Source organism: Leucopleurus acutus, assembly GCF_964270905.1.
Source record: "Leucopleurus acutus genome assembly, chromosome: 2".
NCBI lineage: Eukaryota > Metazoa > Chordata > Mammalia > Artiodactyla > Delphinidae > Leucopleurus > Leucopleurus acutus.
The window spans coordinates 149019336-149046588 of NC_139143.1; the positions used below are offsets into that span (position 1 = coordinate 149019336).

The 27253-nt window shown below is 56.5% G+C and overlaps 1 protein-coding gene across 9 annotated transcripts in view; it reads left to right on the forward strand.

The window, feature by feature from the left end:
* LRP8 (LDL receptor related protein 8) overlaps nucleotides 1-27253 on the forward strand; it is a gene marked incomplete at both ends in the record, with an annotated part of 75958 nt that overhangs the window by 31062 nt on the left and 17643 nt on the right. For 2 of the 9 annotated variants that reach the window (XM_082832810.1, XM_082832811.1), the window contains 7 exons: nucleotides 5504-5626; nucleotides 13230-13358; nucleotides 16514-16897; nucleotides 17833-17955; nucleotides 22034-22153; nucleotides 22225-22350; nucleotides 25400-25574. In XM_082832810.1, the coding sequence (XP_082688936.1) occupies nucleotides 5504-5626; nucleotides 13230-13358; nucleotides 16514-16897; nucleotides 17833-17955; nucleotides 22034-22153; nucleotides 22225-22350; nucleotides 25400-25574 (1180 nt within the window). Of the gene's footprint in view, nucleotides 1-5503; nucleotides 5627-13229; nucleotides 13359-16513; nucleotides 16898-17832; nucleotides 17956-18748; nucleotides 18902-20836; nucleotides 20915-21964; nucleotides 22154-22224; nucleotides 22351-25399; nucleotides 25575-27253 lie in introns of all 9 variants that reach the window. The other 7 variants (XM_082832807.1, XM_082832808.1, XM_082832806.1 and 4 more) reach the window with 7 other exon arrangements.

Consider the following 27253-nt stretch of genomic DNA (forward strand, 5'->3'; position numbering starts at 1 on the left):
GACTCTCAACTGCCCTGGGAGGGAAGGGACCTGCCCCAGGTGGCTCCGAAACAATGTTGAGCTGGAATCACCTGTCTGTGGGTCTCTGCTCTGCCCTCAAAGAATGTTCCCTGGGGCCCACGACCTGTCTGCAGAAACCTGAGGGCAGGCAGAGCCTGCATCTCTCGCATCTCCCTGTCCCGTGTGGCCTGGTATTCGTTCCCCCCGACCCCATCCTGGGCTTGCCTCTAGACATGTCCCTGCTCTTAGGACTGGGGTCTCCCCAGTGGAGTCCCCTCAGCTTCACTTTGCCCCAGGTACTCCGGGAATGCCTTCTCCTGTTTTTCATGGCTTGGTGGAGCTGGCCCAGAGACAGGAGATTGGGTCCCAGCCTCTGCTGTGTGACCATAGGCCAGTCCTTCCCTTCTCTGGGCCTCATCTTCTGATCTGAGGGGCTGGCACTATAGCAGTGTTTCGTGAAGTGTGGTTCATTGGACACTTGTTTCTTGGGAAATTAATAGACGTGGCATCCAACAAAGACACTCCTTGGCTAAACAAGTTTGGGAAGTGCCGGAGGAAACAAAATCAATCTGCTATCCTTACCGTAGGCCTCTCAGGGCCCTTAGGAGGCCAGTGGGCATCATGAATCTTCAAGGGGAAGGTAATAAATCTTAACCCAAACCTCTGGGTGGACGGTCCTGCAGCTCTCTGTCCTGCCCTCTGCCTCTCTCTTCCTCTGCCAGGGCCTGATGGTCCGTGTGCATGGACATGCCAAATCCTGAAGGAGGCCCGGGCAGCTTGGAGCCATGGGTTTTGTTGGCTGCCCTGTGCTTAGCAGGGGCAGGGTGAGTCCCTAGGTGAGCTCAGGGAAAGCCAGGTCCCTGCACTGGGCCTCTGAGGGGCAGCCTGGTGCCAGGTGGGGCGAGTTGGCCCCTGGCCTAGTGGAGCTCCCAGGTCCCTTGCCACTTGCCTCCTCCCCAGCCCGAAACGGCCATTCCGCTGGCTCCTCCACACCCCATGGCCTGTTATCCCTCTCCCTGGAACACCCTTCTCTGCTCTCCTCACTCCCACGGCTTGGATGACCTCTCTTCCTTGAACACAGTCCCCTCTTCCAGGAAGCCTTCCCTGCCCCCTGGGATGGTTGGGTGGCCCTCGCCTGGCTTCCTGGCCACACAGTGGGACTGGGGGTCAGAATACCTGGGCTCAGGTACAGCCCTCCCAGAGACACGTGCTGTGCCACACAGAGTGGGACTGGGGGTCAGAATGCCTGGGCTCAGGCACAGCCCCTCCCAGAAACACGTGCTGTGCCTTGGAGCAGCCCCTTCTCCACGGGCCTGACTTCAGCTTCTAGAACAGGAGAGCCGCAGAGGGGACTTCGAAGCCCTGGGCTCTGACAGGACAGGGCATTGTGATTGCCAAGACGAAGCCACACCGAGCAGCTCCACCTGGCAGTCCTGGCTAATCTTTGTTTTGAAGCCTCCTGTCTGCACTGGGGCTGCAGGAAGAGCATGGGTGGGGAATAACAGCATGAAGGACGCACATTGTCTCGGGGCAGGACGCCTCTGGGGGCGGGGAAGCTGGGAGGTGATGAGTGATCATAACAATTTCGCAAGATCATAGACTCTGGGCACAGAGGGCTGAAGATTCAGTCAGCTCCGCACTTGCATATCCAGATGGGGAGGCAGGCCCATGTGGCTGACGAGCCCAGTGTCACACACATAGCGGCTGGAGCTGCTGACTTCACACGCCGCAAACTTGCACCTTTCTGCTTTTCAGTTCATAAGGTCCTTGCACCATCCTTCGCCTGTTTGCTTCTCACAACAACCCTCTGTGGTGAATCAGAGATTTTATCCCTGAATGTAGGTGAAGAAAGTGAGGCTCAGAGAAGTTGTGTAACTTGCAAAAGGTCACACAGCCCACAAGTGGCAGAACAGAGTTCCATCAACCGTGAGCAGCCTGACACTTTCCTTGGCCTGCGTTCTTGTTATAATTAGCAGCTCCCCCTTCTTTTGTCCTGGATTTCCCATTCTCTCCCCCTCTGCCCTGGGGTTGGCCCCTCCCCACTGCCCTTAGGAATCCCAAGTCCTTTGTGGCAGCCCATCTGTTGCCATGGCACCAGATTATGATGTCGCGGATCCTGGATGACTGTGTACTGCTCCTGGGCTGTGGAGTACAGGGATTCACAGAGGTGGGAATTGTCCAAGGGGTGACTGGCATGGAGGGACATAAATCCCTGGAAATAGAGAGCCACGGCCTCGAGCCCAGCTTGGGAATCACCCTGGAAGCTGGAGCCAAGGCTGCCAAGGCCAGGAGAGTGGGGGCTGGCATGGTTTGCTCTGACAGCTTCAAAAGACTGCCCTGCCCTCATCTCTTGACGGGGCTGATGTAGCCTCTTGACAAGGGGCTGTTGGGCTCTTTACACTGCACAACCTGACACTGGGATGCTTGCTCAGATCCCTTTTTGCCTTTTGACCTTGTGTGGCAGTGCTGCCTGGGAAAGCCACCATCCTCACTTGCCCAGAGAGAGAAGGAACTTGCCCAGGGTCACCCAGAGAGGAGGTGGCCGTGCCAGGGTTCAGGCTCAGCTCTGCTTCCAAATCCTTCCACGTGGTTACACTTCATACAGGGTCTGCCAAGGTGGTTTAGTCTAGTCCCCAGCCTGAAACTGACCGTGCTGCCTCAGTTTCCCCAGGGTGGTCCATTAGCAAAGCAGAAGTTGTCACAGGCCCAGGTTTATTTTACCGCACATTTCTGGGCACATTCCAGGGGAGCCCTTCATGCAGGTGCCTCTGGTCTGTGGTGGATCCGCCACATTGCCTTGTCCTGCAGCCCCTGGGATCTAGTCCAACTGCATTTGCCTCTCTGGGGTCCTCATTTTTTGCCCGATAATGCTGAGGTGGCTAAGGGACTTAGTATAAAGAGTCCAAGCTTTGGAAACTGCCACATGGACTTGAAATCCCACTTCTGCCACCTACCACCCTCACCTCTTTGAGCCTCAATTTCCTCTTCTGTAAAATGGGATTAACAACAGCTGCCAGAATAGCTACGAGGAATCACTGGGATATTGAGTGAAAGGCGGCAGGGCAGAGCAAGGGTGGAAAATGTCCAAACTGGTCATGACAGTGAAACAGGTCTGTTCCCCAAAACACCACCATGGGACGTGCACCCGAGCCTGCCATTTCCTGGCCTCAGTGCTGCCCTTCAGGACTGTGATGTTGCTTGTGGCCGCTCTGGCCTGTCAGGACTTGGCACACTGTGGGAGGCCAAGCTGACTCCCAGGCTCCCAGGATGCCAGGGAGGAAAGGGTCCGTGGCGAGCATCTGGCTGGCCGAGGCCCAGCGATGGAGCCCCTCCATCCCCTTCTTCGTCAAGCCTGCCTTGCTCTCCTGGGGTTTGCTGGTCATGCACTCGTGCTGACGAGCTGGGCGGACTTCTCATCCGTGTGCTCAGGGCACAGACACAAGCTCACTGAGCACTGAGCTGAAGCTTCCATGGACTTCCCACCTATTCTTGGGCTTTTCTTCCATATCTGATGCCCCTGGGCATTTTGTTTGGAGAGCCATGGTGGGGAAGAGGGACGTCTGACTGTGAGGTCCAACTGTGGCTCTGCTCCCACCGAGGTGTGACCTTGGGCATGTAACTTAACACCCTGGAGCTGAATTTCCCCACATGTCAAGTAGGGACAGAACAGGCCCTTTGTCGTGGGGTTTCCTGGTAAAGTGCCTGGCACAGAGACTGGCACACAGGATGCACTTGGAGAATGTTAGAATCGGAAAAAGAAAGCACTGGAATATATGTTTCTTTTTTGAATGCTGAGCTTCTTGTGGAAGGGGCGCCCTGGTGCTCATATTAGGAAATGCCCCAGGTGCCGTGGTTCATAAGTATACTTCCTTTCTGATGCACTATAAGCCGTGATTTACCAAAAGCCATGATTTACCAAATACCACATTGGTATTTATCACCCATGTGGACCCCTCAGTGCAGGGCTCAGGGAGGGCTTTTTGGGGGTCCTGGACTGGGAGGCAAGTGAGCTCGTTCTGACTGCTGCCTTCCTGTGTTTCCCTGGGCCAGCCCTTTTCTCTCTCTGGGTCTCAGGCCCCCATCTGTAGGTAGACTCTGATTCCTCTGGTTTCTTCCAGCCCTGCACAGGCAGAGATGTTCTTCTAAGGAAAGTGTGAAGAAAGCTCAGCTTAGAATGCAGATGTACTGCAAGGATTTCATTGAAAAGAAAGGCAGAAATGGAATGGATTCAGGAGGCCTAGCATCTGTCCCCAAATCCCTATTAGGCTGCTCAGTGGGGGAGCAGTCATGTGGCTCCAGAGGGGGCCAGAGGGCCTGTGGGAGGATTTACATAACCCAAGGCTGGTCACTGGGAAGAAGCTTCCCTGGAAGAGGGAGAGCCTGGCCCTGGAGGTGTGGGAGCAGAGGCTGGACAGCTACGTTTCCGATGGGTTCAATGCCCTGCACTGAAATCTACCCTGAGTCGGGTCCTGTGCTGAATCTGATGCAATCCCTGCGCTGGGGTAGTGTCAGGCCAGTGGAGGGACAGGGAGGGAGAAAAGTAAACCCTGTTGGTCCCTGTGTTCTTGTCCCAGTTCTGCTCCCAGCTGGGAGTTCTGCTCCCAGCTGCTCCGACCTGCTGTGTGCTTCCCCTATGAGGGCACAGAACACCCCATTTCCTTTGCTTCTAATTAAGGCTCAGACCATAAAAACAGCAATAGCTGCTACTTACTGAGCATCTGCTGTGTGCCAGGGTCTCTGCTGCCTGATCTTCATACATTATAACTTCTTGTTACTTCTCCTTGGAGCCCTTTGTTTCTTTCTCCCCATTATATAGATAAGAAAACAGAGGCTCAGAGCTTAAGTAACATCCCCAAGATCACACAGATAGAAGGAGGCAGAGCTGGGACTCCAACCCCCTGTGTGGCCATAAGCGCCTTGGGAGCAGAGACTTATTTGGATGTCTTGCCCACAGATTCTCTTTCCCTCGCTCTGAACAAAACACACCTCATTAATCTTGCCACAAGGTGATTATTTACTTTTATAATTTATTATCACCAGCTCCCTGGTGCTTGCAGAAGGAGCCTCGACTTCAGTCTGGTTGTGGGGAGCAGGAAAGGCAGGTAAAGGGACTGAGAACTGGCTGAAGGGGCTAGGGCAGCTACCGTATGTGATCAGGGAAGGCTTCCTGGAGGCTGTGACAGTGGACCTGGACTTGGGGGGAAGAGATAGGTGTGATGGGAATGGGCATTCCCCTGATGGATGAATCCTGTCACCCTTGTTGAACCTGGAGAGCAAGGCCAGGGATTGCCCGTCTCTTCCTGGTGTGGAATGAATAAGCCTTTCTCTCCTGTCCACTCCTCTTGGTCAGGGAGGCACTCGTGGCCTCCTGGGGCTATGGGAGGTCACGTGGTCCAGCTTGCAGACCAGCACAGTCTGGTCACCCCGTAGCCACCTGAGTGTATGTCCTAGAAAATCCTCCTGTGCCCACCAGGCCCCTCACGCTCTTCTCCTTGCCCTGCAGCCAAGAAGACCTGTGCGGACAGCGACTTCACCTGTGACGACGGCCACTGCATCCGAGAGCGGTGGAAGTGCGATGGCGAGGAGGAGTGTCCCGACGGCTCGGACGAGTCCGAGGCCACTTGCAGTGAGTGTTGCCCCTAGGCTGGGGGAGGGGACCTGGCTCTGGGCTTCAGTTTACTCATCAGGTCTTCCTGGTTGGGAGGTTGGGAGGCTCTGGTGAGGTGATCTGTCATGCACAGCCTCAGACTCACTTTGTGCTGAGCCCTTGCCAGCTCCGGGCTGACAGTCCGGTGCCTCTAGCTGCTGGTGTCTGGTGACCTGTTTCTGGACTTTCTTCCCAGCCCTCCGGCAGGTTGGGCCCTGCTCCTGTAGTTCTGGGAGCCCTGCTGCCCAGAAGTAGCCAGAGCACATCCTCCAGGCCTCCCCTCAGCCTCCCCCACTAATTTGTTTTTGAGGACTCTAATCATAATTCTAATAGTGCTAATGGCGGCTGGTGCGTATCGAGCATTCAGTATGTAGCGGGCACTGTGCTAAGCGCTGTGTATGCTTTCATTCGTCTAATTCCCACAGCGGCCTCACGAGGCAGGTACTGTCACTTTCTAACTTTTGCAGAGGCGGACACTGAGGCTCAGAGAGGTTGAGTGACTTGCCCAAGGCCACTCAGCAGGGATTTTGAGACCCCAGCTCTGTCCTCTGCTCTGGGCAGGCTGATGGCAGCGAAGACAGCCAGGGGTGAGGCGAGGGCCAGAGCGGAGCCCCAGGCCCCCCGCCTCCCATACTCAGGCTTTGTCTCTCTGGGATTTCTTTTCCAGGCCCTAATCCTCAAAGCAAACTTACACCCACCAGGTCATTCCATGACATTTGTTAAATTAAAAAGGAGATGAGACGGGGGCAGGGAAGGACCCGGTGGTCCCGGAGGCAGAGCTTCAGCAGAATGCGCCTGAGACAAAAGGCCGGGGTGGGGGCCGCACGTGGAGGACAGGGGGCGAGGCGGGGGGGACGTGGTTGGGGGTGGGGGTGGGGCTGGCAGGGACCTGCGAGTCACAGTCCCGGATCTTCCTTAAGGGTCACAGTCACCCCAGAGGCGGAGGTGGGGACAATGGAGGCCAGCGTCCCGTCTAGGGCTGCGGCTGGTGATAACTGGGTTTCCTTGTCTCCTAGCAACAGAGCTACCAGTCTCCGTGGGAGAGAAAGAGAAAGGGAGAGAGAAAGGGAGAGCAGGAGCCGTCCCCGCCCGAGACAGGGCACCCCCCGTTCCCTTGCACAGCTGCCCTGCCTTCCCCGGACTTGCTGCAGGCCCTATTCTTCCCTCACCCCACCAAGTAGCCAAAGCTGGTGCAGTCCCAGGTGTCTGGGCCCAAGGGCAGCCCAGTGCTTTGTCCTGAGCTTGGCTTCGGGAGGAACAAAGCCCAGCCACGCCCACTTGTGACTCATCCTCCTGGCAACCTTGGGAGGGGGGTGGATCTGTTTAGAGAGAAAGAAACTGAGGCTGGGACAGGTTCAGCCACTTGCCCAAGGCTGCCCAGCTAATACAGGGCAGCGCTGTGTGCAGCCCAGAGTGTGTGTTTGGGCAGGGGGCTGTGGCCACCATGGCAATCAGCTCGGTCATCCAGACCCCAAGCCTGCGGTTTCCCTGGACACGGGAGGTGGGAGGGGAGGGGGAGCATCATCAGGGTCATTCCCGGGGTCTGTCCTGCTGCCTGAGCGCTGTGCTCCCCCGCCTCCCCAGGTCTCTGTCTCTCTGCATTGACGCTCCTTTTCATCTCCCTCCTGCCCAGCCCTGCACTAGGGCTGCCTCCCTTCCCTGCTTGCCCCTCCTCCCTCTGCCTCTTGCCGGCTCTCTCTCTTCTGCCCTGCCCACGTTTCCCTCCGTCTTCCTCCCTCTCGCCATCCCAGCACTTGCTGCCTTCCCATCCTCTGGGCTGTGCGGGTGCCCTCGGGCCTCACGCCTCCTGCCTCCCAGGCCTGCTTTGTGTTCAGCTGTAGAGCACGTTTATCTGACCATTGAGTAACTGGAGGCTTAGGGAAGCTGAGGGCCCTGCTTCCAAGATGCACAGGTGGTTCATGGCTGGTCTGCCTTCCAGGACAAAAGGCAGGCTCCACAGTGTCTCTGAGGCTTGACAGGGGGCTCCGTGGGAGCTGCCTCCGAGGCCACACCCTGGGGGTCGGCGGCCCGGCTCTCCTCTGGGCTCTCCCAGTGATTCACTGTGAGGTCCTGCATATTTTCCCGCCCCTCTCTGGGCCCTAGTTTCTAACAGTCCAGAATTCCAAAGACTGTGATTCTAAGACTCCTGGACTCTTAGGATTCTGAGGCCCTCTTTCTCCCTTGCCTGTACCCAGCTGGGGCACAAGGCCCAGGATCCCACTTTCCATGCACAGTTACATTGGTCACAGGTGGGCAAGGTCTGTGGGTGGGGAGCGCTGCCTGGGGGAGGGCAGCCAGAGTGGGTCCTTGAGGGTCAGGCAGAATTTGCAGGAGCAGGACCTGGTGACAGGCTTGCTCACAGCCTCCTGACCAGGTGAGAACCCGGCAGCCAATTCACTGCCCATTTAATTGGTGTTGTCATAGCAACCTCCACAGCCTACCAGGTTCCTGGGGACTGTGCCAGCTTGCAGGATAGAGCCCCCTGCCTACCTGCAAAGAAAGATTATAGGCAGTAGTAAAGGGTAGTGGGTTTGATGTCTGATATATTTAGGTTTAGGTCCTTTAACCTGTGACACCTCAGGCAAGTTGTCCAATCTCCCTGAGCCTCAAGTTCATTTGTCTGCAAAATGGGGTAATGGTGCCCACCCTACGGGGGTTATGAGGATCAAATAAAAAAAATGCACACAACGTGTCAGTGCTGGAGCAAATGGCAGCGTTATTTTATGATTACGTTTTGACTGTAGGCCCTCTCCCCAATTTAAAGCCTTAGAATAGTCTAAGTGAGGGGGGTTTGCAGGGAAGGGAAAGGAATTTGGGAGCAGGTCCCCCTTCTTGTGTTCCCCCATTATGTCATCTGCCCCTCGCTGCCTGGGGTTTCTCCCAGCTCTGTTTCCTTCTGGTTCCGGGTTCTGTGTCTATCAAATTGAGCCAGGAGGCACAGCGGGAAAGCGGGGACATTTGCCTAATGAAAGTAGCATTTCAGCTCTAATTATAGCTCACTTGACTGGGGCCATTTGTGATCCACCTTCAGGCATCTGTTGGGAGGGGCGTGGGATGGGGGTGGGGAGGTTAGTTCAGGGTGAAGGAGTTACAATTCTGGGTGCTGCTTATTGAAAATGAGGTTTTTTTCATGCGTCTCAGAGCCTTCCCATCTGAAAGGGGGACCTCACAGACTAACCAAGCGTACCTTCCTATCAGAGACCAGAGATTTTATGAGATCCCAGCAAGGTTAGAGGCCAACCCAGCTGACCCTGTGAGAAGAAGCTTGGTGTAACTGCCCCCTTCTGCACAGTGGGACGTCCCATGTCGTGCCTCCTGGGGCGGCAGCTAGACCCTGTAGTTCCCACTGCCTGAGCCGCTGGCCCCCCGGAGCTGGCAGTCCCCGAGCGGCGGTTGTCTGCCCCTGTGCCTCCTGTGACCTGACGCTGCAGATGCGCTTGCTCAGTAAGTAGCTGTCAGGCACGTTCATTCCTTTATTCGACAGACATTTCCCTTTTTGTTAATTTGTGAACTTATGAATTAGAGAAAGTACCCCTGGATTTGGATTTCTGGTGCAGGCTTCTCTGGGAATTTATAAATGCCTCCGGCCACTCCAGGGTGCAGTTGCAGGCCCTTGGTGACTTGGAGGATTCCTGATGTCTGAGAGACAGCGGGGCTTGTCACTCCTGCCTCGGAGAACCTGGGGTTACTTGGACAGCAGGCCAGAGGCACCCCTTGCGGCATCTGTGTGTGTGTGTGTGTGTGTGTGAGAGAGAGAGAGAGAGAAGGAGGGAGGGAGAGAGAGAGGGCAGGAGAGGACAAGAGGTGGAGAGAGGGAGAGGTGTTCAGTTCAGGGGTGGAGGCTGCGTCGTGGCAGGCCGTGTGGACTCTAATAATGTGTAATGTGCATCCCCAGAGGTGAGACCGGGGCCCTCCCAGCCCTTTGTATCTGCACTTCATGAAATAAAACTAGGGCAACTGTTTGCTGAGTTCCAAGTTTGCTCCAGGCCCTGAGTGAAGGAATTTCCATGTTTCCTCATTTAAACCACCCACCAACTCTGGGAGATTATGTCACCCCTTTTTCAGGTGAGGGGAGCCAGGGTGCAGAGAGGTTAAGTGACTTGTTGAAGGACCTTCATGTTAGTAAATGAGATTTGGACCCAGGCCTGTCCGGCTCCAAACCCGTGCTCTGTCTCCTGCGTCGTGCTGCCTGGGGCCTTTAGCTTTAGTTATCCTGAAAGTGGACGTCAGACGGCCATCTGCTATCTCGCAGACTCTGTCTGAGCAAAGGTCCGGTGAGCCTCCTCCCTCCAGTGACCCCTCTGCAGCCCAGGGTTGCTGGGAGACCGGTGGGGCCTACTTTTCTCACGGGCAGTGTCCAGTGCCATAAGTTAAGCGGTGCAATTGGAGTTGAGGGACCTGGGGAGGAAGCCCAGCTCTGCCCTTCACCACAAGACTTCAAGCAAACGACTTTCACTCTCTGGGCTTTGCTCTCCCCACCCACCTCGTGAGGAGATACTGCACATCAACACTCCCCAGACTCACTTCCCAGGGCTGAGTGGTGAGAAGCCTCACCCAGGAGCCCGCGGGGCAAGGTCTGTGTCCTGCTTTGGGGAACAGCTGCACCCCAACAGAGACGGCAAGGTTCTGGGAGAGACAGCAGTTGGAGCACCCAGCGTCTAGTAGCCGGGCAGGTCACTTCCCCTCTCTGGGCCTCTGCCTCCTGTCACTCCAATGGCTGTGCCCTCCAAGGCCTCTTGTGTCCCGGAGTTCCAAGAAGGTGCCTTGGCTCTGTGAGGGTAGGAGGGCTGGTGTCAGGCACTGCTGAATCCTCGAGAGCCTGTAATTAGAGCTGTCTATTTAGGGACACAGCAAATGTCTTATTAATTATAAAGAAAGGAAGCAGACGGATTGTTTAATCATTGTCCTTGCTGAAAGGTTATGCAATTAACTGTATAAATATTCATTCAGAGTTCAAGCAGCTGCCTGCTGCACTGGGGTATGCAGAACCAGGCCCCCGGAGATGGTGTGGACAGGTCAGGGGCCATTTCAGTCACCTGGGCTTTTGGGCAGAGAGTTTGGGGCTGGTTCTGGGCCACTTCTCTACCCACAGGAGCAGGAGGGGTTTGATGGAAAAGGGCAGGGTTTTTAGTCCAAGGAACCGGGACTCTGCCCCTCACTGCTGTGCATTTTGGGCCAGTTACTTGGTCTCTCTGAGCCTCAGTTTCCTTATCTGTAAAATGGAGTGCTTACCTGCAGGACCTCTGCCCTACTCCATTCCAGGGGTGCCACTGACATGATGATCTTTGCGAATGGTGCCCCTGGAGTTTGCACTCACAGCCTGCAGGGCCCACTTACCTGGCAGGGTGAGGGTCAGGATGACATGGGAAAGTATCAGCTCCTCAGAATGGAGCAGCCTGACCCACTGTAGGTGCCCAGTGAATGTGGCTCCCTGCCAGCTCCTCTGTTTCCTAAGGCCTGGCGCAGGGGTATATGGCTGCCTCGTCCCTCCATCCCGTGGTTCCCTCAGGGGCTTGCAAACATACAGAACCTCCTCTATCACTTTTCTGGGAGTGAATTTAAGAGATGAAATATCCTATATCTTTTAGACTTGTAGAATGATAACTCAGGGGTTCTCAAATAGGGTGCATGAGAATCACCAGGGGAGGTGAAGGGGGGGGAGTTGGCTAAAATGCCTGGGCTCTGCCCTCGGAAGTTTGGATTCAGTCTAGAGTGAGCTGGAGCCAAAGAACCTGCACTTCCAACAGCCCTCACACACCCACCCCTTAGGCAGGACTCCAGGACACACTGGTCGCTGCAGCCCCCTCGTGTTCTGCTGGGCCCAGAGTGGGAAGTGCTTTCTCGGGTCCTGCAGGGCGTGGGTGATGGAGGTGCTCTGGGCCCCTCTCCTGACTCCCAGGCCGCTCACCACCCTGCACTCGCCCCGAGGAGGCCGTTGTAAAGGGTCTTTGCGTGCCAGTGCTTTCCAGGGCTCTACACGACAGTATCTGTAAAGGGAAATTTCTGTAAAATGAATCCTGTGAATCCCGTATTCCCAACAGGTCACCTTATATTTGTGAAATGTATTCCTAGGGATAACTCTGGGATCCACAGTTAGGGGTCCGAGGTACTCCTCTCCCACAGCGTAGTAGTGTCTGGGGGCCTTGACTCAGATACCTGCTCCCAACCCCACCTTGTCTGTGTCCTTTTCTCCATCTCTTGTGGCCTCTCACCCCAGCTATGGAAGTAAGAGGAAGAAAAACTGGTCTGAGATCAGAGAGAAAAACTGAGGGTAAGGCACCAGTAACCTGCCACCTGCAGGGTGCAGTGGACTGTGCCGTCTCTGGCATCAGACACAGCTGACTGCATCCTCACTCGGCTCTTGACAGCTGTGTGACTAGTACCTGGTGATGGGTGCCGTGTCTGGTACACAGCAGTGCTCAATAGCTACTCACTGAGGGAACAAACAAGTCCTCAGCTCTACGCGTGGAGAGTAATGGTAGGTATCATTAGTGAGCACTGGCTGGGCGTTCTAAGTGCTTTACAGACATTAACGTAGGTGTTCGTAACAATCCTGTGGGATAGGGAATAATATTGTCCCCACTTTATGGGCACAGAGATGAGGATTGCTGGCCAAGGTAGATAGCCAGTGAGTGACCGAGCTGAACCCAGGCAGCCAAGCCCCAGAGCCCATGGCCTCGACCTTCGTGCTGGAGGCCCCAACCTAATCTTCCCCCTGCTGGGTTGTTGTAAAGATTAAATGGAAGCGTCTAGCTCTGTGCCTGGCACATCCTGGAGACCACTGAGTTCGGCCTCGTGTACCCCCTGAAAGGCAGAGGGAGCCAGCCGCGGAGGCCTGGGATGCGTCTGCCTCAGCTGGGTCTGTCACGTGGGACATTCTGGGAGGCTCAAGATGAGAGCCATCCCCAGGCCTGATCAGGGTTCTCATTCTTTCTTCCAAATTGAGAATCAACCCTGGGGCTTCGAGCCCCTGATTGAGTCAGCCTCTGATTGCAGCTGCAGTAATTATAGCTGTGTGGTCCCGCTGGGCCCTGCCACTCAGCGGCTGCTCTCAGCAGCGGGCTCAGCACCATCGCCAGGGGAGGGGGCTTGGAGGGAGCTGCTGGGGCCTTGGTGAGCCCTGCACATCTGCAGTCATGGAGTCACTGATCTGGAAGGCAAACTGAGGCCCACACGGGGCATATCTCACCCAAGGGCACACAGCTGGAAATGGCAGAGACTCATGCAGGGCAAGGCGGCTCCACATTGCTGGAGCCTAAAGGGAAGGCTTGGAAGGGTGGAAGGTCGGGCCGGTGAGGCAGGCAGGGGTTGGCTGGATCAAGGAGGGCCTTGAGGGCCAGGGGCCAGGGGGCCACAAAAGGGTGTTAGGCAGGGCAGTGGTGGGGTCAGTTATAGGATTCAGGAAGTCTTAGGGGAAGACAGGGGCTTCTTCTCAGACGAAGAAACTGAGACATGGGGCAGGAAGGCCCTGGTGGATTCCCAGGGCCTTGGGCCAGGTGGCTGGAGCCAGGCAGTAGGACCGGTTGGCACTATGCCCTGTGTCCCCCGCGGCTAAGCCATGCACGTGTGTCTGTCTCCACAGCCAAGCAGGTGTGTCCCGCAGAGAAGCTGAGCTGTGGACCCACCAGCCACAAGTGTGTGCCTGCTTCGTGGCGCTGTGATGGAGAGAAGGACTGCGAGAGTGGAGTGGACGAGGCCGGCTGTGCCACCTGTGAGTCCGGGGTCAGGTCCCCAGGGTTCGCCAAGCACAGTCAGGCAGCCTCGGGGAGCAGTGGCCGCTCGTGGGGAGGGGCCAGGTTCTCCAGGGGGCTTGGCAGGTGGAGAGGAAAAGGTAACGGTCAGGACACTAGTAATGGCCGGGCACTTTGCAGAGACATTCTTTTTCATCCTCACAAACACCTCACGAACAGCCATTATCATCCCCATTTGTGGGTGAGGAAACTGAGGCTCAGACAAGCGAGGAAAAGTGCCCACGGCTGAGTGCTGGAACTGAGATTCGATTCAAATTCAGGTCTGGACAGCAAAATCCATGCGTTCTTAAACCATGCCTGCCTGACATCTGCTCATCCATTCCATACGTCTGTACTGATCTCTGAGCAAGGGCAGGGAGACCAGGGTGGGGACCGTAGTGAGAGATGGTGGTGGCCCGGGCCAGGACACTGGCAGTGTCAGGGTAGGGAGGGGGACTGTCGCTAAAATCTCAGATTTGAGCCCCCGTGCCATAGGGCAGGAAGACATTCCCAGCAGCCTCGGCAGGGACAGATGGAAGTGGTCACTGGGGCAGTTCCACATCACTGAGCTTCAAACACAGGGATTATCTCCTTCCCAGGGAGCGGGCCAGCAGGGCCTGGGCCAGGGGGGAGCACAACCCGACCGTGCATGTTTGATGGGCACCTACTGTGTGCCAGGCCCGGAGCCAGGCTCCGAAAGGGCCGATAAGGTGACTGCTACACAGTCCTCCCTCTGGGAGCTCATGATTAACGGGGTAGACAGACTGGCTATCGTTACAAGGCTGTGAGGCTGGGCTGAGATCTGGGCGATCCCTTGGGGGCTTTTGCCAAGCTCGTGCCCACCACTGTCTCCCACCCCCTCCCTTCATCAGCTTCTGTATTTCATCCTATCCATCCTTCCAGGCCCAGGGGAACGCCGTCTCCTCTGGGAGCTTCTGAGTCACAGCACTCTAGGATTCTGAGTCTGGAGTTTGGATATGTCTGAAGCCGGAAGCATCTGGTTATGGGGGCAGATCCTGGCTGGGGCCAGCAGTTCCAAAGCCCCATTGATGGCATTGGCTCATTTCTTCAGCTGTGATCATTTTGTGGGGCCTCACTGGCCAGCGAGAATCCTCTTCCCTCCCCTCCCCCCTGAAAATCAGATGTTTCCTCAGTCATCAAGGCCATCAGCCACTACCGCAGCGGGTAGGAATAGCTCTAACGAGGGCATGTTGTGGCAGGACTGTTTCCTGTTAATTATAGGAGATAGTGGTGTTCGAAGGGCCTGTGGGGCTTCTCTGCTTCAGCTCCCAACCACCGGGGGAAACAAAAAGAATTCTCCCTTCTCTCATCCCTCAGAGCTTCTTCCATTCGTGAATGCTGGGCGAGGGGGGGTCCCTGGGCACAGGCCTGAGGATGTAGATCTTCAAGGTGCTGTCAGCTTCCAAACCTTGGAGCGAACTCAGGATAAAGACAGCACGTCTTCTCAGAACTCTGATCGTAATGAGTCCTCCCTCCCTGTCTGGACAGGAAGGAGGCATCAGCTTAATCTTGAGGGGCAGACATCACAGGGTAGGGTGTGCTTTTCCCACCAATGCCCCAACATCCCAAAAGCCCAGAAAGGGGAAAAAAATGCATCTGTCAGAAACTTGGTAGCGCTGTCAGCAACACATGACACAAGCTGCCCTACAGGGTGAAACTGAAGACATCGTTCTCTTTTATGTTCCCTAACGATGAGAAAGGACTTTTTCCCACCGGAAAATAAAAACACAGACTCTTGGCGCCCCCACGTGGAGATATCTGGTGCTGCCACCACCGAGTTACCTGTGGCCACAGCTCCTGCATCCACACCCTGCCTGGGACCCCAGGCCTGATCTTGGCCTCTGTGTAAGGAATGAAGGAGGGAAGGAGGCCAGGTTGCTGCTCTAGAAACAGCCTACACTCCAGGATGGGAGGAAAACCAGAAAGCCGAGATGAGTTAGAGTAGGAAGTAAGAGCCCCAAACCTGAGTTCTGGTTCCCTCATCACCATGGACTGACTGTGTGACCCTGGGCAAATTGCTCCTCTCTCTGGGCCTCAGTTTCCCCATCTGTAAACTGGTAGTTGGGCTGGTGGTCACTAAGGCTCCCCCAGCCTCTGAGCTCAGAGCAGCCCACCAGAGAGGGGAAGCCCAGGGCCCCAGGCAGGGCCAGTGACTTGTGCCCTTAACTACTGCACGTCCCTAAATTACTCCTCACACCAGGGCCGTTCCAGCCTCCATCCACACCACACCCACTCACTGCAGGGAGCTCCTCTGTGCCGGGCCTTCAGAACAAAAGTGGATCAGTCTCAGAGCCCACCCCCATGCAGTTTGTGGTCACGGGGCAGACAGAGAAGGACACAAGACCCAGACACCTGAGCAGGCTGTGAAGGGTACCAGAAAGGAGAGTGGAGGTGGGTGGAAACTTGCCAAGCAGGGGAGCATGAAGTGTGTTATGAAAGAGGTAGAATTTGGGCCCTTGAAGGATGCGAACTCATCATTGCGATATACAGAGACAGTGGTGGGCAAGAGATGGGCGCCCAGCAGATGGGGCAGCTTGGGCAAAGGCCGGGAGGTGGGGAAGTGTACAAATGGTCCAGTGTGCGACGTGAAGCCGGAGCATGTGCGGGAGTGAGGTGATGGGGCAGAGCAGTAGCTCCGTGCCAGTGGCCTCGGATGCTAAGCCCAGGGACTTAGGATAGTTCTGGGCAAACTGGGGACGGGGAGGGACCTGAGCTGTGTTGTAAAGAAGCAGGTCCAGACCTTGTTCCCTGGGAGGGTCAGTGTCATGTTACATATCATTTCCTGAGAACATCACAAAGCCCTTCAAGACAGGGCGTGTTCTGCAGCTTTAGAGACTCTCCTAGTCCCACCATCCTGCTGGGAGCAGCACAGGAATTCCTACTCCCAACGAGGCTGGGGAGGTTCAGGGTGGCAAGTGTGCTGCCCCAGGTCATCCAGCATGACCCTGGCAGGACCCGGATTGGAGGCCCCCTTTGCTGTCCCCTGTTCGGCCCCCCAGCCGGGCTCATTCTGGCCCGCGGGTGAGGGTCAGGGCCCCTGTAGCGGGACCAGCGGGCCGGGGCACCGGGGATGGGATGGGGTCCGGCGGGCCGACCGGCTCTCTGTCCCGCGCAGTGTGCGCCCCGCACGAGTTCCAGTGCAGCAACCGCTCTTGCCTGGCCGCCGTGTTCGTGTGCGACGGCGACGACGACTGTGGCGACGGCAGCGACGAGCGTGGCTGCGCCGACCCGGCCTGCGGGCCCCGCGAGTTCCGCTGCGGCGGCGACGGCGGCGCCTGCATCCCCGAGCGCTGGGTCTGTGACCGCCAGTTCGACTGCGAGGACCGCTCGGACGAGGCGGCCGAGCTCTGCGGCCGCGCGGGCCCCAGGGCCACGTCCGCGCCCGCCACCTGCGCCGCTGCCGCCCAGTTTGCCTGCCGCAGCGGCGAGTGCGTGCACCTGGGCTGGCGCTGCGACGGCGACCGCGACTGCAAGGACAAGTCGGACGAGGCCGACTGCCGTAAGCCACCTCCCCTCCGTATCGCCCAGAGCCGCGGGCGCGCGACTGTCCGCCGAGGGGCCGCGTCTCCTCGCCCTACTCTGATCCTAGTAATGTTTTAACGGTGGCAGCAGGACTTGGGAAAAGTGAAGTGACTTGTGTGAGGCCACGTGGCTGCTAAGCTGCGGAGCTCAGGGTCTTCACAGGTACCTGTGACCTTCAGTAACGCTCCCCCCCACCCCCATACCTCCCATCTCTGCCCTTCCCTGTCCCAAGCAGTCACCAGTGGTTCCAATGCCAGACACCTTGGTACACTCAGGAAGCCCCCCACCCTGCCTACCTGCTGGGCCTGCTCATCCTTCAAGGCCTTGCCCAGGTTCCTCTGATGGACCCAGCTGGGCTGCGTCTCTCCCCTGAGCTGCTGCAGGTCCCTGGCACCCTCTCTTACAGCACATCCACACTGTGATGCCCTCGTTGCTCGCCCCTCAGCCCCACTGTGCACCCTTGAGCTCCTAGAGGATGGGGAGTCTCTTAGTAATCTCTGTTCCCCACCCCTGCACAGCACCGCACACACACTGGGCGCTCAGGAGGGGTTTGCTGAAGGGATGAGGTTGTTAAGTAATGAGCACGGAGACTCCAAAGAAGACCACGTGTCTGTTTGGAGGGGTGGCCCTGGGGAGAGACGGTGGAGTGGGAAACAGGAGACCTGAGTTGTAGTCCTGCCTTTGCCAGCTAGAGTGCTGTGTGACCCTGGGTGAGGCCTTCCCCCTCTCTGAGCTTCAGTCTTCCCATTTTGTGCCTTGGCCGGGTGTCCTCCGAAGACTCCCAAGCTCAGCGGCCAGTTCTGGTTTTGCCAGGGGTGGATACGGAGTGGGGGTGAGGGTGGAGGTTGGGGGAAGAGAGCTGTCCCAGCACCACAATGGCCCTGACTCTCTCCCCTTCCCCTCTCCTGGCAGCGCTGGGCACCTGCCGTGGAGACGAGTTCCGGTGTGGGGATGGGACTTGTGTCCCTGCCATCAAGCGCTGCAACCAGGAACAGGACTGTCCAGACAGGAGTGATGAAGCTGGCTGCCTGCAGGGTGCGTGTGGTCAGCAGCAAAGGGGCAGCATCCTCTGAGGCGAATGCCTGAGCTCCTCCCCCTGGCTCCGTAGAGAGCAGCGAGGGAGACATCACCCCTTGGTCCCTAAGATGCATCTTCCCTCAGAGCATTACTTGCCCCTAAACCACCCAGATCCCCTTCCTGGGGTCCTAGTGGCACTAGACCTGGATTTTTAAGGACTCTGCAAAAGCTGAAAGAGGCCTAGGGGGAGGGGACATGAAGGCACTGCAGGAAGTCCAGCCCCCACCATTGGTCCACATCTACGCCTCCAAGCAGCCTCCCTCACTCGTTCCCAGACTGAGCAGAGGCTGAGTCCCACTTCCCAGGGAGACCACTTAATTCTCAGATGGCTCTGCGGTCATCACCCTGCAGCAGCAGCAGGGACCCGGACCCAGTGGTCATCTGGAGAAATGGATCAGTGATTGGGCAGTGACGTGGCCTCCTCTATCTAGGGCACTTGGAGCATAGGTCCCCCTCAGGAGATGGTCAGTGCATCCGCCAGGGTCTCTGTAGAGCTGCTGCTTTTCCCTCCAAGTTCCCTAATACTGACAGATCAGACGCAGAGCCCCATGCCCTGCCCTCCTAGATGATGCTTGGGTATCCCGATTATCCCTGGGGTCCTGTCCTTCTGTGAGCAGAGCTCCCTCTGGCCCTGTATTCAGGTGTCTGTCCTGGGTCACTTTCTGGAGACCAGCAGGGACTGGGGCTGGAGCTCTTCTCACCTCCCATGGGCTCAGCCCACCCCAACCCTCCCTGCCCAAGGTCTCACCAGTGCTGTCCACTCTCTTGTCCGGCCCGACAGAGTCAACATGTGAGGGTCCCCGCAGATTTCAGTGTAAGAGTGGCGAGTGCGTGGACGGCGGGAAAGTGTGTGATGCTCAGAGGGACTGCCGGGACTGGTCAGATGAGCCTCTGAAAGAGTGTGGTACAGTACCTCTCTCCGTCCCGCTGCTGGACTAACCCTCCCTGCCACGCCCCCTCCTGGCCCTCAGCCCTCGACTGCCCCTCTGCACACATTCTGATCTGACCCTCTCTCTGGACTCGTGTGCTGTCCCATGGTCTCAGACGGGGCTCTTTGCCTTTGGGGCCTCTTGTTCTGCTACTCTGCAAATCAAAGGGCCTTTCCTGTCCAGATGCTCAGAAATTATGCTTCCTCTCACAAATGCAGCCTCTCCTCACTTCTTCCACTTTCAGACCTCTGAGTGTGTGCTCACTCTGAAGTTTCTCTCTTCCTCATTATTTTTGCCCTACCGACCTAGCCAGGGCGCTGGCCTCCGAGGCCTTCCAGCCCCCTGCAGGAGACCCTGCAGAGGAAGAGGTGGGGAACAGCAGGCGGGTGGGCAGACGAGGCACATCTGGAGGCCACTGGGCTCAGGCCAGGCCCGGGTGAGCATAGGGCAGAGCCAGCAGCAGAGGGTAGCACCATCCTGAGAAGCTTTCTGGGACACCAGACTCACGGGCTGGACACGAGTTAGGAGTGGAAAGAGGCGGCTGTCCTGATGGCCAGAGCTGTAGGGGTGGGTTCCAGGCTAAAAAGAACAGGAGAGTCTGGACCGTAGGTGGGCGGGCATCCTAGAGAGCACGCAGGAAACCCAGCGTGGGCTCCAGGAAGGTTCATTTCTGAGGTCAGGGGACAGAGGATTTCTTGGGGGACAGAGCCTAGGTCAGACCCTCCCTCCCCTACCCTCCTGGCAGACCCTTTTCCACCCAGTACCTCCCCTCCTGAGCCCTCAGAGGAGCTTCATCCCCTGGAGCTCCCTGGAATAGCACGTTTCTGCCCCTACTGAAGATTAAGAAATTGATTTCGGAAGGAGGAGTAGCTGGGTGAAGGTCCCTCGGCCTCCACCTGAGCTTGCAGGTGACAGACTCTCCCCAGGCCCTGCCATGGAAAGTCCCAGAAGAAGGAAGTTATGGAAAAGAGGATAAGGAAGCAGGAGCAGCTGAGCCTAGCCACCGCCCCCCACCCACCGACTACTAACCTGCTAAACTCTCTTCTCTCTTGTCTTTTGCATGACACACCAAAGAGACGTATGTACGCATGTGTTTGTGTCTCTGTGCTGGTGAGAGGCCAGTGTCTGTACCCATGGCTCCTTCTCTGAGGAAGGCAAGGGAATTGCATCACGTATCTCTGTGCGGCTCCCACGTCTGTGTGAATGTGCCTGCCTGTGCACGTAAGCTGGTGTGTGTGTGTGCATGCGGGTGTGGGCATGCAGGTGGGCGTGCGTGCTGGGAGAAGGGCACTGCCCCTTCCTTCAACAGGGGACCTCAAATGCTCCTCAGGCCTCTCTGGGCCACCTTCCCCTCTCCCCACCCTGCAGGCCCCCCAGCAGAATCACCTCCAGGGTAGGTAGAATTGGGAAGGCCCGGAGACTCCCCTCAGCCTCTGCCTCAGCACTGGTCTTCCAGGGAAGGGTTGACGGAGATAGACAGCTCGGGACCCGCTACCCATTCTCTGACCCCGACTCACCTCAGCCCTGGAGGACTCAGTTCCTTGGTCTTTCATCGAAGCCTGAGTCACCTGGAGCTCTCCCCTTTCCCCTTGCAGAGCCATCCTACACATGCCCCTCCACCCAGTGGTCGGTAAATACAATGGTTGAGCTGCTGCCCCTGCAGAAGGCGGGGTAGGAAGTGAGTGAACTGGTGAACAAATGAATGGACGGGAGGGAATAGTGTGGTGTGGGAGAGGTCAAGGAGGGCTTGGAGTGACAGAAAGAGTCCTGGAGGTGGTACCCTACAGAGACCACCGCAAAGCTACCACAGCTCAGCCCACCCCGAGGGGCTGGGTCTTCCCAGGGCTGGGCCTGGCTGAGTCACCCCCCGGCCCCCGAGTCATGGGGTTGCTATGGTCTTCTTCTTTCAGTTCTGCCAACATCCCAGAGAAACAGGAGGCGGCCCAGGGGTAAAGAGGAGCATTCCCTAAGCATGGCTCAGGCTGGAGGTGGGGCACCACAGCTGTGCATGGCCTGGGGTGGGCAGCTCAGACCAGCTGTGTGCATGGCCCTGGCTGGCCGGGCACAGCTCTGCCTGGCTTGGCTGGAGTGGTGGAACGTGGGCCTGATGGGCAGAGGGTGGCACGGCACCTTCCCTGGCTGGCAGAATTAACCCTCTGTGGTTCTAAAGCCCAAAGATGCTGTGAGAACTTGCTGAGCCTTGGTCCTGGCCTCCCTGACCTCCGCTAGGACCCTGCCAGGAGGTGGTAAGGGAGTGGAGGACGGGGGAACCAGATGACCTCCTGGCATCCCTTCATCCCTTGCTGCAGTTGGTAATATTGGGACCAGGCCTGTGACTAAGTGTAGGAATAGGGACAGGTGCTGAAATGAGAAGAGGTGAAAAAATCCACCATAGTTCACGGTGGGAGAGAACTGACTTAGCAAGAGCTCCGTGGAGAAAGAGGCCTGGCAGTCTTAGATAACCACAAGCTCAGTAGCGGGCAGCCCTTGTCGTTCAGACTCCTCTAGGTGGCAGACTAGCTCTGGGCCCTGCGGGAGAAGGACACAGACAGATGGAGTGCATGCAGAGAGAGGCACTTGAGTGGCGGGGGACCAGGAATCGGCGCTTTAAGGAGATTCTGGGGGAGCCATTGGACTCTGGTCAACCCCACACAGAGCCAGCTGCCTCAGGAGGAAAGCGGGCTTCCCGAGGCTGGGGGTGTTTAAGCAAGGGCATTTCGGAAGGGATTTTTGGGGTCCCTGGGGGTTGGACGTGGTACCTGCAGGCACCTTCAACTCTGAGGTCACAAGGAAGGAGGAGCCATAAGAAACGTGTTTGTGAAAGGAAAGACCTTAGGCAGCCTAGCTGCCTTCAGCCTGGTGGTGGACAGAGCCCTGGCCTGGGAGGCAAAGGACCCGAGTTCTGGTTCCACTCTGTCCTGTCTATGTGACCCGGCCCTCTCTGAGCCTCCTCTTGCCCAGTCACCTGGCTAATGAGGCTGAGGCTCAGTGAGGCTCTGGGGGAAGCTCACTGCCCCGAGTCTCTGCTTCAGCTCTAGGCCCATCCCTGTCCTGCCCCCACCCCAATCTGAGCTCCTGGACCCTCAGGAGCCCACGTCCCTCCCCAGGGCTGAACGAGTGTCTGCACAACAATGGCGGCTGTTCCCACATCTGCACCGACCTCAAGATCGGCTTTGAGTGCACGTGCCCATCGGGCTACCGGCTCCTGGACCAGAAGACCTGTGGTGGTGAGCCCCTCCCCGAGCCCCTCAAGGAGGCGGCTCCTCCGGCCAGTGCTGACCTCTGCTCCCCCCCACAGACATTGACGAGTGTGAGGACCCAGATGCCTGCAGCCAGATCTGTGTCAATTACAAGGGCTACTTTAAGTGCGAGTGCCACCCTGGCTACGAGATGGACACCCTGACCAAGAACTGCAAGGCCGTCGGTATGGACACCGCAAGGTGGGGGGAGGGGGCAGGGGAGCAGCTCTGAGGGAGTCCAGGAAGCAGTGTGCTTCCCATACGTGAGGAGCGGGTGTGCACACCTGCGTATACACACACAGATGGCAGGTTGCACACACGGTGCTCAGAGTGTAAATATTCAGCACACACACGATGCACTGTGCATGCATACCCACACAGACGCTGCACAGCGCCACCCGGTACAGCCCACAGAGTCTGCACTCGCACGACACACAGTGCCAGACACAGGCTGGACCGTGCTGGCTACACACGGCACGGGCAGCCCACACAAAGAGCAGGCCATGTGCAGACCTAACGTTGATCGTCACGTCAGCCGACGGAATTCACTTATTTTATTCAGTTCTTTACACTGAGCACCTAACATTGTTGTAGGCACTAGGGATTCAGCAGTAAGCAAAACAGACATGAATCCCTGTCTGTCCTCGTGGGACTTACACTCTAGTGTAAGTGTAAGTTGGTGAGACAGACAAGAAATCAGAAAAATAAATATAGTGCATGGCAGATGGTGATGAGGGTTCAGGAGAAATATAAAGTAGAGAAGTTATAGTTTTCGATAGAGTGGTCAGGAAAGCCCTCACTGAGAAGGTGACATTTGAATAAAGGCCTGAAGGAGACGAAGGAGTGAGCCATGCATCACCTGCAGGAGCCGAAGGCAGCAGCATGCCTGCTGTGTTCAGATGAGAACGAGGAAGCCAGGGCAGCCAGGGCAACCAGGGCATAGGAGGAGATGAAGTCCAAGAGGTGACTTGGGGGCAGATCACAAAGGCCTTCGAGACCATTCTAAGGGCTGACTCTCGGTTTCACTGTCAGTCGGGGAAGGAAGCCTTTGTGGGTTCAGAGTAGAGGGACAGGGTGTGCCTTACATTTTAACTGACTTCCTCTGGAGGCTGTGTTGGGAATAGACTGTCGGGGGCAGGAGAGGAAGCAGGGGAGCTGCTGCAGAGGTCCTTGCCATCAGCCAGGAGAGAGGTGATGGTGGCTTGGATCAGGGCCTTGCGTGGGAATAATGAGAAGTGGACAGTATGAATATATTTTGAAGGTCAGGATTTATTTTGAAGCAGCAGGATTTGCTTATGAATTAAATGTAGAATGTGAAAGAAAAAAAAGGAGTCAAAGATGACCCCAAGGTTTTTGACGAACTAACTGGAAAAATAGGATTGCTATTTATGGAGTTGGGAAAGACGGTGAGAAAAGCAGGTTTGGGAGAATATTAGATTGATCTGGACATGTTAAATTTAACAAAACTGTTTAGACATCTAAGCAAAGTATTGTGTAGGCTGTTAGATATACGAACCTGGAATTCAGATGCACGAATACCCATTCTATAGGTTATAACAACACAGCAGCTACAATAATTGACATGTAGCCCGTAAACCCAAAACATATACCACCCGAACTGCGCAATGTACAGCACATACATTAGCCCATCACATGTAACGTGCAACCTGTTCTTACCCCCACATGGGACAGGTGTGACACAGAACAGGGATTACATACGTGCAGTGGAGACAACATACAATGGCCCATATATACACAAACCCCTACGTGTGAATATCTAAAGCGCAGTTACTCAAAAACTCAAATCATAAACACACAGGGTTCCTGTCACAGTCACAGCTCTCAGTAAAAATCACCTCAAGGTACCCTGTAACCCAGCTCCTGCCCTCAGGAAGATGAAGTGTCTTTGCTCTCATTTTGAGGTGAGGAAAATCACAGTTTGTCAGTGGCGGAGCTGGGGTCTTGAATCCAGCTTTCCTCCTTTCTCCTTGCGCTTAGACCTCTAGTTTTCCATGGTATCTGTTTGTCCCACACCTTCCCTGTCACGCCAACCCTGCTTTGAAATAATCTCCATCACTACACACAGGTCACACACCCAGCCCCAGGCCCCACCTGGCTCTGTGCTGGTCCTACCCTGTCCCCAGGGAGCACATTAGCCTGGCACAGATGGACAGTGACAGGAACCAGGTGGCCTGCAGAAGTGTCAGCTGGAAAACAAGAGGGGGAGAAGGTACAGGGGCAGGTGTTGCCATTCAGTATTGCAGGTGCCCAAGAGTGGCCCGCTCCATCTGAAAGCAGGCTGGAGGAGTGGCGGCCTGTGCGAAGTGCTAGGCCCTCATAGGCCTGGGGGACAGTGACCCTCCCCATGGAGTAGCCAGGAATGTCTAGCTCACTGAAGATCTTCCCAAAATCTAATCCTAAATCTAAAAATGGGTTTGTGTGTACACGGGAGGTTGTGTGTTGTCCCTTTGCACGTATATAGTCTGTGTCATGTTATACACATCCCACCCCTGCCTCTGGCTCAGAATAAAGTGAAAACTCTTCCCCTGGATCACAGGATCCCTTGTGATCTGGTCCCTTCCAGCATCTGCAGATTCGTCTCATGCCAATACACTCTGTATAAACTAACGTCTCACAACGACCTTGAATCTCCTCCCTCGAGTCCCACCCCCAGCCCTGAGGGCCGTGCTCCATGCTGCAGCCTCAGTCATCTTTCTAAATCATTTAACGCTCATGTTGCCCCTTCTTGAACACTGCAGTGGGGCCCAAGCAGAGGAGGTGGCAGCTGCTGGGGAGAAATGCATTCTAGGTAGAGGGACAGCTTGAGCAAAGGCCCCGAGGCAGCAAAGCTCTGCCGTGGCAAGGTGATGACAGGTAGTCTGGTGGCCGGAATCAAGGTGTCAGGGGGGGTGAGTGATGAGGCTGGACAGGGAGCTGGGGTCATGCTGCAGAAGGCCTTCCGTGCAGGCCAGAGGAAATGGGGAGTCATCAAAGATTTGGGGGGAGTTTGTGTGCGATAAAAAGAATAAAAATCCCTCTGTTACGCATGGGGCTTTGCATCTTATGCTTTTTGTAGCCATCATTTCACCTGCTTCTTTAACCTGTGAGGTAGGAGTCGTCACCACTTTTTACAGGAAATGAGGAGTCCCCCAGCAAACCAGGGGCAGAGCCTTGGTCTCCAGATCCCCCGCCTCTTGCACTGACCCTTTCCCTCTCAACCCCCCTGCATGGCAGCTGGCAGAAGCCCGTCCCTAATCTTCACCAACCGGCACGAAGTGCGGAGGATAGACCTGGTGAAGCGGGACTACTCGCGTCTCATCCCCATGCTCAAGAACGTCGTGGCGCTGGACGTCGAAGTTGCCACCAATCGCATCTACTGGTGTGACCTCTCCTACCGCAAGATCTACAGGTGAGTCGAGGCCTGGGTCCTGCAACCAGGCCTGGGGGGTGTGGCTGGGGCCAACAAAGAAGGAGGAAGGGCGGCCTCTGCACCTCTTCTGCCTCTATATTTCCCCAGGACAGAGATCGGGCTTAGGAAGGCACGGGGGATCACAGCGGTTGTGGAACTGCCAGGACTTCTCCACCTGCTGGGCCTTCCGGGGGCTGAGGGCTTGGATGGGCGAGCAGCTTTGAGCCCCACACATGGAGGCTTTGACTGACCTCTGGCGGCCTGAGGGGGCAGTGCGAGACACAGGAAATGTTCAGCCAGGGCGGAAAGGAAGAAGCCTCTGGGCTTTGGTAGGGATTTTCAGAGCAGCTCACATATATGTGTGTTGGATGCTGGGGACTCAAAGATGACTCAGACCTGGTCCTGCCTGGAGGATCCCACTCAGAGCATAGCGAAATCCACTGTGATGAGCATGAGGGAACAGTATAGAGGAGGCCTCTGACCCAATCTGGCGGTCAAGGGTGGCACTACCTGCAGTCCAGCCCTTCACAGCACAGTCAGTGGACTCTGGCGCTTGGGAAGGCTCCTTGCACACGCAGGAGGTTCTCTCCTAGGAGCCTCTGCGTGCCCAGGCCCCCTTTCTTTGTCCTGAGATCCACTTGGCAGGACTGCCGATGACCAGGCGCTGGGCGGACTGTTGAACGAATGGTGGATGGATGGGTGGAAGCAGTCCGCGGCGTGCTGCTCACCGACAACTCGATGCTTATCACGCCCCAGCACACACAGACACACTCACACTCGCACACCCAGAAACAGCTTGAGCAGTGCCTGTCCGATGGTTGTGACGGAAAGAGGCAGGATTTGATGATGCCCTGGTTATGGCGCTGTGGGAAGATGAGTCAGAATGAATTCCCAGGTTCACTTTGGGAGTTTCAGTTTCCGGCTTGGGAGGTTTCTTCGTGGACGGTGGTACCGTTCTCTGAGATGGAAGCAGGGGAGGAGTTTCGGGTGCGGGGTAGGCAGTCTGTCTGTGTGGCTGAGAGGAGGGGAATGGGGATGAATAGTTTGGGATGTGTTGAGTTCACGGTGTCCATGGGACGTCCGACGGGGGCCAGTTGGCTTTATAGTCTGGAACTTAGACAGTTGTCAGGATCAGAGGGTCAGAGCTGTGGATGGCCGTGGGCACTGTGGAACTAATCACCCGAAGAGAGGGTAAGTGGAGAAGAAAACCTTGGGAAATAAAGCATTTGGGAGAGAGAAAGCCCTGCTAATTTTGCCTCCTGAGTGTCTGCTGTACTGTGGCCCCTTCTGTCCATTCTTGCTGCCTCAGCCCTTCTGCACACCCTCTTCGTCTCTCACCTGGATGCGGTCACAGCCTCCTAACTGGTCTCCCTGCCTTCATTCCCTCCTCCTCCAATTCCTCGCGTATTCTGAAGGTGCCACAGTGATCTAACATGCCTCTCTGGCCATGTCCTCCGACCTGTTCAGTTACCCCTCCACAGTGAAATCCTGAGCCTTTAGCGTGGCACGCAGAGCCCGTCAGGATGTGGCCCCTGCCTACACTTACTTCCTGTCTTACACCCCACCTACCCCACTCCACCCCCACTGGATCCGTCACTGTTCCAGAGCACACGCCTCGGCATCTGCACGTGCTGTTCCCTCTGCCTTTGTTCTTTGTGTTCCTGACAGACTGGGCCTTC